Genomic DNA, 14586 nt, shown 5'->3' with positions numbered 1-14586 from the left:
TTTTCTGTAGAGTTTTTATCATGAATGCATGTTGGACCTTGTCGAAAGCTTTTTCTGCATCTATTGAGATGGTCATGTGGTTTTTGTCTTTGGTTCCACTGATATGGCATATAATGTTTATAGATTTGTGAATATTGAACCAATCCTGCATTCCTGGAATGAATCCGACTTGGTTGCGATGTATGATTTTCTTGATAATTTGCTGCATTCTATTTGCTAGTATCTTATTGAGTATCTTTGCATCTATACTCATTAGGGAGATTGGTCTGTAGCTCTCTTTCTTGGTTGGTTGGGTCTCTCTCTGGTTTGGGTACCAGTATAATACTTGCCTCCAGAAAGGAGTTAAGGAGAATTGCTTCCTTTTCAATTTCATTGAAGAGTTTGAGGAGGGTTAGTATTAAATCTTCTCTGGATTTCTTGTAAAATTCTGCTGTGAATCCATCAGGGCCTGGGCTTTTCTTTGTCCGTAGGTTTTTAATCACATTTTCAATCTCATTAATTGATATTGGGCGTTCAGGAATTTGATATCTTCTTGACTCAACCTTGGTAATTCGTACATATCTAGGAATCTGTGCATTTCCTTTGTTATCATCCTAATGGATTTTTAAACCAGCTTGGACTGACTGATACTTGTTCTTTGGGCTTGGACTGACATTGCTTGCCCCACTGGGAAAGTGATTCAGGTTTCAATGATGTTATGGTTGTCAAGAACGCTTGGAAGCTATGAATTTGTTTCTGTATTGTTTCGTTCCAGAAATTTATTTATTGACCCCAACATCAGTCTGTTGTTCAGTTTTGTAAGACCTGATATATTGTTCAAAACAAGATTTATTCAGATGATTCACACGTCTTTCCTCACTATTCCAACATCCTTCTGAGAAATTTGCATATATTTCCCCTCCTCCCACATCAGATGCACATAAATACTGAGTGTTGAGAGGCTAAGGGAGATTGTGTGAGTAAATTACCACCAGCTGTCTGGAGGCTTGGTCATAATTTCTTTCCTTGAGGTTTTTAGTTACAGCTGACAGGCATGGTTAGCAAAGAAGGAAATAAGTTTCTCTCTCTCTCTCTTGCACACACACACACACACACACACACACACACACACACACACACCACTCCAGAAAGTCTTGTGAAGAAAGCTGGGAGGTAAAGGGAAGAAATATATACTTTTCTGGTCTTAGAGCTCTAGCCAGCTAGTGTGAGAACCCACTAATTCAACTTCCTTGTCAGAGCTTTGATCTTTATGTTAAATGAGGAAGCAGGAAAGTGGAAAATCTGGGTTAGTGGCCCAGTTCTGGAGAGAAGTTGAAGCAGAATTGAAATTAAACTCATAGCTATTATCTAGGGTTGTATATCTGCCTGGTATGCAAATATTAATAAAAAATAGCTGTGATTTATATAATGCTTATAATATGTTGAACAATGAATGAAACACTTTTAAATACATTTCATATATTATCTCCTTTTGTTCCCACAGTGACCCTATCAGGTAGTTATTATATTAACATTGACAAATGGTTGCCATGTATATGCCTGTAATTCCTGCTACTGCTTGGGAGGCTGAGGCAGGAGGATTGAAAGCTAGAAGTGCACCTGAGCAATTTAGCAAGACCCTGTCTCAAAATAAAAAAAAAAGAAATGAACAAATAAAAAGGGGTAGGCACATAGCTCAGTGTTAAGGCTTTGGGCTAAATTCCCAGTATCACAAAAAAAAAAAAAAGTAGAGGAGTGCTGGAGATGTAGCTAAGTGGTAGAGCACCTCTGGGTTCAATCCCCAGTGTCACACACACACACACACACACACACACACACACACACACACACATAAATACAAAGCAAAATTTTATTAACTTGACCAAGATCATAGGTTGGAAACTGACTCTAGAACTGATAATCTTAGATGCCAGTGATATCACATTGCCTGCCAGTGACACTGGCTGTACTGTACTGACCTTCCAGATGATGAGACCCTACACAGCCTCTGAGGGGAATCTTGGAACATTTTTTTCTCCTACCAGTGAAAATTAAAATTCTTCTCAACACTACCTTTTTTGGCTAATTGGTTTAAGAACAATTTTAATAAAAATTTTAAATTTAATTAAGGGCTCTCTCCTTTGCATTCTGCAATGTGGACTTTATTGTAGCACTTGATACAAACTGATTTGTACTATTGTTTGATGTGTGCTTGTCTGGCTTCCCATGTTAGATTCTATTTTTTTTAATTTAAAAACCTTTTTTCTAATTTTTATTTCTGTTAGTGTGAGTCTGCAAGGGGCTTGATACATGTATGCACCATAGTCTTAATTATTTTCTCATACTCCTCTTGTCCTCCCTTTCTCCTTCCTCCGTCCTTGGTCCCTTTCCCCTTTGAAATCTCTCTACTTCTGTTCCCCATCTTTTATTTTGCTACTGATTGATCAGTTGATTGAGACAGGATCTCACTATGTAGTTCAGCCTGGCTTTGAACTCAGTATGTAGCCTAGGCTGGACTCCAACTTGCAGCAATCTTTCTGCCTCAGCCTCCTAAGTGCTGGGTTTATAGGCAAGTGCCACCATACATGACATTTGGTTTTTGTTCTTTATTATTTGGGTTTCTTGTATAAGAAAAACTATGTAATATTTAAGCTTGTGCATCTGATTTATTTCACTTAACATTGTGGTCTCAAGATGCATCTATTTTCCTATGAATGACTCAAGTTTATCCTTCTTTGTGGCACAGTAGTATTCTGTTATGTTTAAGTACCACATGTTGCCCAATATATAAAGCACATGCTCTTTAGGTGTTCACTGAAGTGATGTTGAATTGAATGAACTTAGCCAAATAGTTCCAGAGTTTTATCAGCTTGTGAGAATAAAGTTAAGCTCTAAGATATTAGCTACCTCTGAACCCCACCTGTTCAGTTAGCAATAAAGTCTCTTATAAAGCTCCCTTGATACCACATAAGAATTTCTGCTTGTTTTCCATTCTCTCATAAACCTTTCCTGGGCCTGACCTCTGTAGCTCTGAGGTGCAGCTGCTGCTTTGCCTTCTATGTATAGTGTTCAGAGCCACAAGTCTCTCCACCCCTTCTGTGGGGCAGAGCATCTATCTATGCATTTACAACAATTTCTCTCAAGGTTAGTGACCAGGTCCGTCCATCCATCCAAGCCATAGTTTTACTTGTTAGGTTCCTCCATTGGGCTGATAATACGTGTAACAGACTTGAATTTATATGAACTCTACTGGATGCTTTTCATCATATGAAAGCCCAGTTTCATTACACAGTTAGTTCTCTGTACCTGTCGGTTCCACATCTGCAGAAAATATCTGGGGGAAAACTTGTGTGCATGTGAACATGTACAGACTTTCCCCTCTTGTCATGATTCCCTGAACAACACAACACGGCGTAACAGTGATTTCCATGGCATCTGTAGCATGATGGTGCTGTAGTTTGGATCTTGAACATCTCACAAAGACTTAGGCCTCAGCATGTGGAACCATTGAGAGGGGCAGGGGACCTTTACAGGTGGGGGTCTAGTGAGAGGGAATTAGGTTGGTTGCACAAACTTGAAAAGGATATGGGGCTTTCGGCCCCTTCATTCTCTTTTTGCTTCCTGGCCACCAAGAAGTGAATAGGCCTCTTCCACCATGTGTTCCCGTCATGATTCACCACCGCTGCAGGCCTAAGTCACAGGACAAAGTGACTATGAATGGAAACTTCTGAAACCATGAGCTGAAATAAACCTTTTTCTCTTTAAATTGATTATCTCATGTGTAAACATCATATTGTCTCCTTGGCGTAGGAACCTGAAAGACTAGGTAAAACTCAAAACATACAATAGATGAGAGGAGAGGGAAAGAAACTACTCAAAGGAAGGAATGACTGGAATGAGGAAAAGAAGAACAAAGAAAGAAGGCAGGCAAAATATAAATATATATATAAATAGCTGCGATAACTGTATTGCTGATGTCTGATGGTGTATTGAAACAAACAGTTAATGCTTACAGCTTTTTATGTTCTGATCGATTTTGCATGCTTGTGTCTGGTGATCTCAGCAACTAATTTGAAGGTAACAATATGCACTGGAATTACAGTGGTGAACTCCTACCATCTTATCTAGTGATACTCTGTATTATCTCTAATGTTTTATCGAAGAATTATTTTCTTACTCCCTTTAATGGTTTGAGCAATCTTTCATTCTTACATCCGGTAATCTGAGCAATGTAGTTGAGGACAGCAATATGTAATGTAACAACCACTACTGATTCACATTATTTTGTCTTTAGACCCTGTACCACTTTGAATGTTCTTGCTCTGATTTGTTTATGTTCGTGATCCTGGTATGCTGCTGCTCTTCTATTTTTTGTTTGTTTTTTTGTTTCTCATTTACTACTTTCTTTAAAATAAAAATAAGTAAATAAATTGATCATCTCAGGTATTTTGTCACAATAATGGAAAGTTGACAAACACCATGTATTATAAACATTTATAATCTAGAGATGATTTAAAGTATATAGGAGGATGTGCATAGATTATATGTAAATATTACATCTTTTATACAAGGGACTTTTGAGGTGATCAATAGCACATGGAGCTTGTGAGACATTCAAGATCCACCTACTACTATAACATCTGTACAAGGTAGTTGTTACACTGTGCGGGAGTTGTGTAGGGAGTTAATAACAAGGAAGGCATCCTTTTACTCTGTACTCTCTTGAGCCCTTTTATCCATGCTGGTACAATTCACTTAAAGTCTTTAAAGGTTTCTCCTCTTTCTCCCCTCCTCTTCCACCTACTTCTCTTTCTTCTTCCTGTGGTATTTGAGATTGAACCCAGGCCTTCTCACCGAATTCCTTCCCCAGCTTTTCCCTTTTTATATTATTATTTTGACACAGTCTTTCTAAATTGCTAACTTGCCCAGCCTGGGCTGAAACTTGTGATCCTTTTCCTCAGTCTCCTGAATGCTGGGATTATAGGTGTGTACTACCCAGACCAGCTCAGATTTGCCATTTCTTATTTTGAAAGCCTTTGCTATCTCTGGAGACAAGGGGTGGAAAGCAGTTTAGTGTTTGAACCTAACAAGTCCTCGCTCTTTATACATCCTGTAAATGCTGCTCAAAAACTGAATGACTTTTTTTTTCTTTTAAGTCCATCTTTTTTTATCCACACTTTATCATGGCTTAAAGAAACACATTAACCCTTTTACATTTTTGCCTAAAAATTTCCTTAACCAAATTCACTCAATTCACTGGATACTTTTTATCTTTTTGCTTTCCACACTAAAGTCGGTTATTTTTGTAAACTTTCTGCCTCTGCATAATGCAAGTCATTCCTCCCTCCACCCCCAACTAAATAACCTGCATTATACAGAGGCAGAAAGTTTGCAATATTTTCTTCACTGTCCTTTATAATCTCCTCAGCGTCCTCCTCAGTGTCCTCCCAGCTTTCACCAATACTTTTCCTGAGCCCTTTCCAGCTTCTGTGACATCCAAGTACCAAAGTCATTGCTATTTGTTCTAGATATTTTGTAATAACAACACCCCACTCGGAGGTACCAAATTTGGTTCCAATGATCTATTAGTATTTATGAACTAGTCGTTATCTATGGCTTCACACAACAGATATTTTATTATATCATAATAGAAGGGGGTCAAAATCCTAGCACAGTTTAGCAGGGAAGATGTGCTCTCTCATGGTCACTCTTAGGCTGCTCAGTTTTGCCCAGCAGACAGACAGCTGCTTGACAGATGGGTCTGATGCCTCATTCGAGACTGCGTGATAGTGGGCTCAACCAAACCTCTCATTCGCTCTGTGTAATCTCAGGGCCTCTCCACAATGTTTTTCTAGCAATGTTTCTTTAGCCAAGGTTATTTGGCTTCTTATCTGGGAGCTCAGGGTTTCAAAAGCCAGTGTCCCAGGATTCTCCAGTGGAAGCTGCCCAGCTCCTTCAAAAATGATCTAGGCTTGGAAGTTGGACATCTCTTCAGCTCTGTTCTGTTGGTCAAGTAAATACTTTAGGGAAGCATGAATGAAAGAGAGAAGAGTTAAATTCTATCTCTTGATGGGAGAAGTAGCCAAGAATTTGTGATTATCTTTACCACAGACATGGTATCATTGATCTCAAAATGATTCTTCTCTGCCCAGAAAGACTTTTTTTAAATCCATTGTGGGAAAGATAGATATGGAGGTGTCAGGGACCAAGGAAACATCAGCTGACTAACCAGGTTAACTGAATAAAACTGCAGTGATCAGTGAAGGGCAGATACTGTAGACATACTTGTCTTCCTATCTGAGTATGAACAGAATGTTAAGTGTTCAGGTCAGGGAAACTGTAAATAATGATTACAAATGAAATTCTAGAACTAAGCAGATTCGTTTCCAATCTCAGCTTTGCCATCTATCAGCTTTGTGAAGTTAAGAATATATTTTACCTCCATGTGCTCCGCATTAGTTATTTTTAAAAGAGAAATAACTAGAGTCAATGTAACAAGATTACTGTGAGGATGAAAGGCATTAATACAAAACTTTTAGAAAAGACTGACAAAGATGTGTTAAAAGTGGATACTTTTATTATTGCTTTAGAAGTCATACAGTGACCCATATATAGATCAATAATTCTGCTCATTCAGAATCAAGTGTGAGAGGAAAGAAAAGAAAAGAAAAGAAAAGAAAAGAATTTTTTTAAAAATTAAAGGAGGGTTGGGCTGGGCATACAACTCAGAGACACAGCGCCTGCCTGGCAAGTGCAAGGTCCTGAGTTTGATTCCCAGTACCAAAAACAAAAAACAAAACAAAACAAAATTAAAGGAAGATAAAAGTACTATTGGGATATTTTGACTTGAATAATAAGATATTGACATTTTATTTTATTTTTTGTCCCTTATAATCAATTCAAGTATTTCCCAATGTACAATCAGTTGACCAAATCAAGAGCAGTACATTCAGGAAAGGATAACAAACTGATCTATTATTAACTTTTTTGACAGTATATATTGGTTAAATAGATTAATGAGTTTCATTCTGGCAGATTTGTACATGCGTATAACATACTCCAATCATTTTGGTTTAATTTGTATATATTGTTCACCAAGATTATTTAGGTTCTAATTCAAAAACCTGGGAGCAGCCAGGAGTGCTGGCACATGCCTGTAATCTCAGCATGCGGGAGGCCGAGGCAGGAGGATCATTGCGAGTTCAAGGCCAGCGTAGGCTACAAAGTGAGCTCAAGGCCAGCCTGAACTGCATAATGAGACCCTGTCTCAAAAAGACAAAAACAAAAACAAAGACAAAACCTGGGAGCAGATATACAAGGAGGAATATGTACAACTTTCTACATAATTACTCTGAGGCTCAGAATGGGAATAAGAAATAACATGCCGGAATATGCAGGTTATGCCACACTAACAAATCTCTGAATCTCAATAACAATAACTTCATAAAAATGTTTTGCCATATATGTGGTAATACATTCTCTTTGGGTCAACAGGAAGCTCTGACCTTATATAGTAGTACCTCAGAAACCCAAGTTGATGAAAACTTTGTCTCCATGTATACTAATCTTCAGGGATTAGTATAACATTGGAAACTGATGATGGTCAACTGTGCTCTGGATCTTGAAAAATGTGTCTATTCCACATAGAAATAACCACATGAGATTTCCTCTCACATTTCAATGGCCAAAGTAACTTGCATTTCATTGGCCAAAATCCACAACTAATTTTAAAAGGGGTGAAGAAAGGTAAAGGTAACATATATCCCCAAGGAGAAAAGTTTGATGAAAGTCAGATAGCATTACAAATAGTAATTGATAGATCATAATAAATATCATTCAGTAAATATTCTCCCCTTCTGTACTCCCTGAGAAGACTGCATTTTTCTTCACTAATGACTTTGGACTTGGCCATATGACTTTGCTACATGGAATATGGCAGGAGGGAGAGTATGCTGGTTCTGAGCAGAGGATGGAAGTGATCTCAGGAGTCTCTGCCAACTTTCTTGGCAAAGACCTATGTACTCTGCAGTGAGAGGCAAATTCCCCAAGTGGTGTTGCTTCTTCAGTGTGGGTCCTGGAATGAGAGATATATGGAATGGACTTAAACTCCTGCCTAACCAATCCCTACCCATACCACACATTCCTGAGTAAGAAATAAATATCTCATGTATAATCCTGAGATTTGGGTGTTCTTTGTTAAACTCAATTGTTTGAGCAGAAAAGATGACTAATTGAGTGACTCAACACAAGTATTTCATGAAGACTGCCTACTCCAGGTAATGGTTTGCAAGTAAGCCTATGAAATAGGAACTTCACTAGTTAATGCTCTAGGAAATATAAAGTAAAATGAACTGGTGTTAAATTATTTACTTACTAGATATAGATATAGCTGAGATATAACTATTACATTATTTTCCCATTAAATAAGGAAAAGAAAGGATAAATTCAAGCACTGTTGAGGATATGTAAGGTGAGAACATTAGAATTCTTTTATTGTAACATTCCCATGCCCAAGAGGTGATCCCAAGGAAACAATTTGTCTCAGTCTATTCCTGTCACTAAAATAAATACTTTAGACTGGGTGATGTACAAATAATAGAGATTTATTTCCCATAGTTCTGGAGGCTGGTAAAGTCATGATAAAAGTTCAGCATATTTAACTCCCTAGTAAAGACTTGCTCTCTGCTTTCCAGATAGCTCTTTGTTGCTACGTCCTCCAGAGGGAACAAATGCTGTGTCCTCATGAGACCAGAAGGACAGAAGGACAAAAGGGACTAGGACATTCCCTTCAACCCCTTTTATAAGTTCCTGAGAGTGCAGTGCTCATGATTTAATCCCTTCCAAAAAGGCTCCAGCTTTTACTACTATCACACTGTGGTTCCAGCATATGGATTTTGAAGGAGTTCATATATTTGAACCATAGCAGTAACTCAAGAAATTCATTAAATCATTAATTCTTAGAGTTAAATATTAGCAACAGTGTAACTCTGCAATAATAGGGTGTCATTAAGCTATGGTTCTATTGATATATAATGTTATAGAATAATCAGGTCAATGAATATGAACACTCTAAAATCATGAACAAGTATTTAATAAGTGAACAAAAGGAAAATACACACTTATTTCTAAGTGTATTATAACTGTAAATCTGTATGTGTTATACACAGGTAATCACTGCAGGGTCTATGGAGAAAAACACTTGTGCTAGAGTGGTCAGATGGGTAAATGTTTTTCTTTTTAAATCTATCACAAGGGGCTGGGGATAGAGCTCAGTGGCATAACCGCCTGCCTGGCAAGCGCAAGGTTGTGAGTTCAATTCCCGGTACTGCAAAAAAAAACAACAACAAAAAAAAACTAACACAAAATAGTTTTTGACAACTTTATAGGAAAAAACTAATTTCCTTTCTTTAAAATGTACCCTTGTGAGTCACTGTCTGAATTAAAACATACGTGTTTAAGGGGCCAGCAAAAAACCGCAACAAACAACAGCACTTTCTGTATACTTTCTGTATTCTTGACAAATGTTCTTGAAAATAGTTTTTTAAAAGTTCTTTTAAAGACAGATGAGTCCATTATTAGCTTTACTTCTGCGAATTTTGTAGTACCATCATTTCTTGAAGTCAATTCATGTCTAGCCGTAGACTGTAGACAGAGTTCCTTTCCACAATTCAGTAGTCCATAATTTGATTTGAGACACAACTAAATATAGCACCAGCTTTGGTGTGGAGGATGGAAATCTGACTCTCTTGCCTTTTTTTTTTTTCTTTAGAAACAACAGGAGATTCTTTTCAAGACAGGTGGCCTGTGAGCCTTGTCTAAGGTCAGACTGAACCTTAAAATTTTTCCTGGTAACTTTCTAAACTCAGGAGCAGTGTGGCCTGTTGGAATTAGAGGATTCTAGACTAGGAATCTTCGAGGTGGTTCCTCTAAAGCTTCAAGTACTTGAACGTGTTTTGTTATCCTGTCTTACCCACTGCTACTTTGCAAAGTAATTGGGGATATTAATCCAAGAAGTGGCAAGCAAGATGACAGTTTGCCCCAATAATCCAGCTCCCCACAGTCTCACCCGTACCCTGGCATGCAGAGTCTCTCCTGAGTCAAACACCTAGGCTGCCTGAGAGAATAGATTCATTGTGGAGAAGCCTTGTGGGTCATTTCCTTAGAATTGCAGAGAACCTCCTACCTCTGGGATTGTGCCATGCAGAAGAGAGCCTACATGAGAGCCTCAACAGAACCTCTGAGCCTTCACAGTCTCAAATTTACCATCTGTAATCAGTACAACTACATCAGCGTTGCCAGACAGAGGCACTGTAAAGCTTCTCGCAAATTTTAAAAAAAAGGTCGGGGCAATGCTAATAATAACAGTGATTATGTCACTTCATAAAAAGGGTTTCAGTTCAGAGCTAAAGAAGAGCTTCAGGCGGTAAGCACCCTAATTATGGCATGCCTAACTTGTTTAAACCTTGATACTTAAGCAGATGGCAGAGGTCCGAGGCAGTGCCATCTTCAAAGGGCCTTTGCCATGATTTTAGTAGTCGCAGAGGACATTCCAGGTCTGCAAGAGTCCTGACTTAAAGCTTTCCGGTGTTCTTGTAAGTTCCTCCTTGGGGCTTCTGGTAGAGCCCAGTTGCTGTGGAAACTGGGAAAGAAGGAGGAGGAACACCAAGAAATCGGGGGAGGTCTGAGATGGAGACAGTCTAAGCTTGCAAGATTTTATGAGCATGCTCCCCTCCCTTCGGAGGACGATCACTATGCCTAGATCAACGGTGAAATAACATGTCATATTACTAGGAAAATAACATTGCGTCCTGTGAGTGCTGAGCATTCAGCCAGGTTTGAGCCCAGGTTACCCGGGGTGGGTGCTACAGGCCCACGGGAGGACCTCCCCCGCGAGTCCCCCTACAGTGGGCTGGTTTGATTCCAGTGGGCTGCTTTAATTCATCGGGTGGGAGGGGGCAGAGGACCGGGAGAGGCGCTCTGAGCCTCCAGCCCGTCGGACACCGTTCCTGCGGGAGCAGAGGGCGTGTTCCGGCAGGCAGGCTGCGGGTCACCTGGGCCGCTCCGCCCAGCCCCCGGCCGCCGGGAGCCCCGCCTCCGCGGCCGCGGTCACAGCTCGGCTGGTGCGGAGCCCCGCGTGCCAGCCCGGAGAGAGCGCGCCCCGCCCGCCCGCGCCGCACAGCCCGGCGCCGGTCCGCGCCCGCCGCCTGCGAGAACAGAGCTCCCTTGTGCCGGCCGCCGGCACCGTTACCGAGGTCCCCGCGTCTAGTCCTTTCCTGAAACAGCAGGGGCAAAGCCCCCTCCGCCGCGGACGACGCAGAGACAAGGAGCTGGGGAGGAAGAAGCCGGGGCTCTTTGCGCTGGAGGGTCCAGGGGCAGGCGCCTCCTTCTCCCAGCCGGCTTCCGCGCCCGGGTGAGGAGCGCCTCGAGGGTAAGGGAAGCGCCTGGAAAATGGAGCGGACGTGGGCGAGGTAGGTGAGCTGCTTTTCTCTGCCGCGTTCGTATTCTGGACTCGGGGTCCCTGCCACCCCTCCCCCGTGCCCTGAGGAAGAGGTCGCCCCTCGCCCCTGGGGGCCTTTGACCGCTTCTCTGTTCTCCTCTGTCCCCTCCCAGCTTCCCAGCGCACCGTTCCCGATCCTCCTGCACATGTTCTGCTCTCCGGTGGTTCCCCTGCTTAATGAATCTTCCATCTACCCACTCTTGATGTTAAAAATATCCAATGAGGCTGCATGGAAGTTTTGGGAGAAATGTCTCTGTCGTTTCCTGGTGTTGGGATTCTCTTTTCTACAAACTTGAGGGATCCTTGTAGGTCTTTCCTCAGGGGCACCTTTGATTTCCGTTACTTTGAGCAGTATCAGAGTCATTCTCACCCTGGCACGGTTTCCTCCTCGACCTCACCCTCTCCTAGTTACACAAAGGCAGAAGACTGAGTGAGCAGGGCCCAGCAGCACTCACCTGGAGCTTTCATTTGGCGTGACTTTGAGAGAGGGAAGGAGAGAGATCAGAGAACCCCATGTTGCTCAGACGAGGCTGGGTGACATTCTGGCTTTGGGTCAGATTTTGGAGATGCTTGATGCTGTTTTCTCCATTCCCGCTCCTTTCCCCAAATATACTTTAAAATAAAGTTCCTTTCAGGGAACGGTAAGGAGAAAGACTTAATTTTTGTTTTTAGGGGAGTGCGGGTGGGGAGGCTGTATTCCAGAGGTGTTTCCTTAATAGCCGCTCTTGCACCTCTAGGATTTAGCCTCGGAGAGTTGGGGTGGGGCCCTAGGAGGGTTCTGCCTCCGAGACAGTGAAGACTCCACAAACACAGAAGTAAATTTGAGGTTCAACACTTCTTAGAAAAAAATCCTGGGCCATTTTTGTTGGTTGTGAGCTTCACGGTGTGAACAGTTTAGTGTGAATTTAAAAACAGGGCCGAGTGAAGCAAGGGACACATTGACAGAGGAAATGTACTTTGGGGATGTCTAAGTGTTGTCCCTACTTTAGGCCCTTTTCTCCTTTTTTCAGGCCTCTCCTGTCCTCCAGAGGACTTGGCTTGGTTTAGGGACCCACTCGATGGAAAAAGCACCATGAAATACAGGAAGACTCAAAATCATGCCCTTGGTGCTGGCCAAAGAACCTGGAGTTCCTTAGTCTGGAGAAGACTGAGAGAGAGGAGTTCTTTTCAAATGTCTGAAGAGCAGTTGATGGAGAAAGATGAGATAAATTTAACATCTCTTAGGGGAGCCAAACAACTGATAGGAGCAGGTTCTGGGATTTTGAGAGGCAAGTCTTGGTTTAGTGAAAGGGAGAGCTTTCTAAACAGTGGGCTACCTCAACAGTGAAGAGATTTCTTTTCTTTCTTTTTTTTTCCTCTGTCTTTTTCAGACAGAGTCTCACTATGCAGTTCAGGCTGGCCCTGACCTCACTTTGTAGCCCAGGCTGGCCTCAAACTCCCAATGATCCTCCTGCCTCAGCCTCTGGAGTACTGGGATTACAGGCATGCACCACCATGCTCAGCTTTTTTATTTATTTATTTATTTATTTTTTTGTCTTTTGGTAAAGATATTTCTGATCCTGGAGTTATTAAAGCAAAAGCCAGATGGCCACTTGACAGTAATGAGAATGAGTGTCAGGGATTCTTGCTCTCCATCAATATTTTTCACACCTTAAAAAAAAGTAATCATGTGCAAGCTCTAGATTCCATTACCAGGACCTCAAAAATATTATTTATTAACTTTAAAAACACATTTACATATAACAATTTTAGACAAATCCAGCATAATTCAGAACATTATAAATTATACGTTTACAGTCCATTTAACTCCACAGACTGAGAATATCCATGTAGTGAGTACTTAGATCAAGAATGAGAACATTATAAGTACTCCTTAAATATTTACATGATTCCAAGGACAACTATTATCTTGATTTTTAACACCATAGATGATTTTTGCACAGTTTTGAACTTTATGTATATGAAATTGTACATTCTGTACTTTTTATCCAGCTCCTTTCACTTGATCTTATGCCTTGGGGATTCTTCTACATTATGTGCAGTAGTAGTTCCTTTATTCTTGCTTCTAAGTAGGATTTTATCTTGTATAAATATATTGATTTATTTATCTCTTCTATTCTTAGACATTTGGACAATTTCCAGCTTGGGGTTGTTAAATTGCTATGAACATTTTTGTATAATTTTTATGAACATATGTACAAATTTCCGTTGGGTAAAGAAATGAGTAGAATTACTGAATAACAAGCAATGCACGTCCAGCTTTGGTAAATACTGCCAAATTATTTTCTAAAGTGGTTGCAAAAGAGGTTTCTAAAGAAGATGTCCTAGGGTAGTAAAAAAGGTGCTCCATATCACTAGTCATCAGGGAGATGCATATTAAATCACAGTGCCACGGTGCTACATACATATCAGAATGGCTGAAATTGAAAGGTTAGAAAATACCAAATGTTGGTGAGATGGAACCCTTAGAATGTTCACACTTTTAAAAACCCTTACGTACAATAAAATTGTATTTTACATTGCAGCCAAGTACACTTATATGTAACAAATAACAATTTCATGTAGCAATACTTTACTTTGTGTTTTGTACTCTGATATTTTCTATTCTATTTTTTCCTTTGAAAACAAATGCTGGTTATGACTCACTTAGTTTATTTCTCCACCTAATGGTCATAGTTGGAAAAATCCTGTAATTATAGATTGTGGCTGATGTCTCAGATACTTCTTAACTCACACATCAGATTAGTTCATAAACATTTATTAAAAACGCGAGAACCCCAAATAGGCTAGACATTGTTCTGTACTCTAAGCATAAAACAGTTAATGAGACGGAGTCTCTACTTTGGGGGTTTTACATTTATATCATATATAATATTAATAAAATGAGGCTAAGGCAGAGATATGCATTGGCTCCTCTGGTTGCATTGTGGAAAATGCAACCCAGGAGATTCTGAGAATAAAATTAACTATAATCGCCACCAATTATTAAGCTTTCATTGGGAACTAATCCCTTTGTTTTTTTTTGTTTTTTTTTTTTTTTTTTTTGGTTTTTCTCCGGTACCGGGAACCGAACTCACGACCTTGCGCTTGCCAGGCAGGCGCTTTTGCCG

At 40.4% G+C, this 14586-nt stretch overlaps 1 protein-coding gene across 4 annotated transcripts in view; it reads left to right on the top strand.

Moving 5' to 3' along the window:
- Positions 1-14586, top strand: part of Pde4dip (phosphodiesterase 4D interacting protein) — a 225299-nt gene that overhangs the window by 30823 nt on the left and 179890 nt on the right. For 3 of the 4 annotated variants that reach the window (XM_013509340.1, XM_013509348.1, XM_013509343.1), the window contains exon 1: positions 11129-11447. The exons of the other annotated variant lie outside the window; for it this stretch is intronic. In XM_013509340.1, the coding sequence (XP_013364794.1) occupies positions 11428-11447 (20 nt within the window). In that variant the 5' untranslated portion in view covers positions 11129-11427. Of the gene's footprint in view, positions 1-11128; positions 11448-14586 lie in introns of those variants that run through there. 4 annotated transcript variants of the gene reach the window in all.

This window comes from Chinchilla lanigera, unplaced genomic scaffold, assembly GCF_000276665.1.
Source record: "Chinchilla lanigera isolate Chin_1 unplaced genomic scaffold, ChiLan1.0 scaffold00167, whole genome shotgun sequence".
In the NCBI taxonomy this organism is placed as follows: domain Eukaryota; kingdom Metazoa; phylum Chordata; class Mammalia; order Rodentia; family Chinchillidae; genus Chinchilla; species Chinchilla lanigera.
This window is presented reverse-complemented; position numbering and strand designations above follow the sequence as displayed.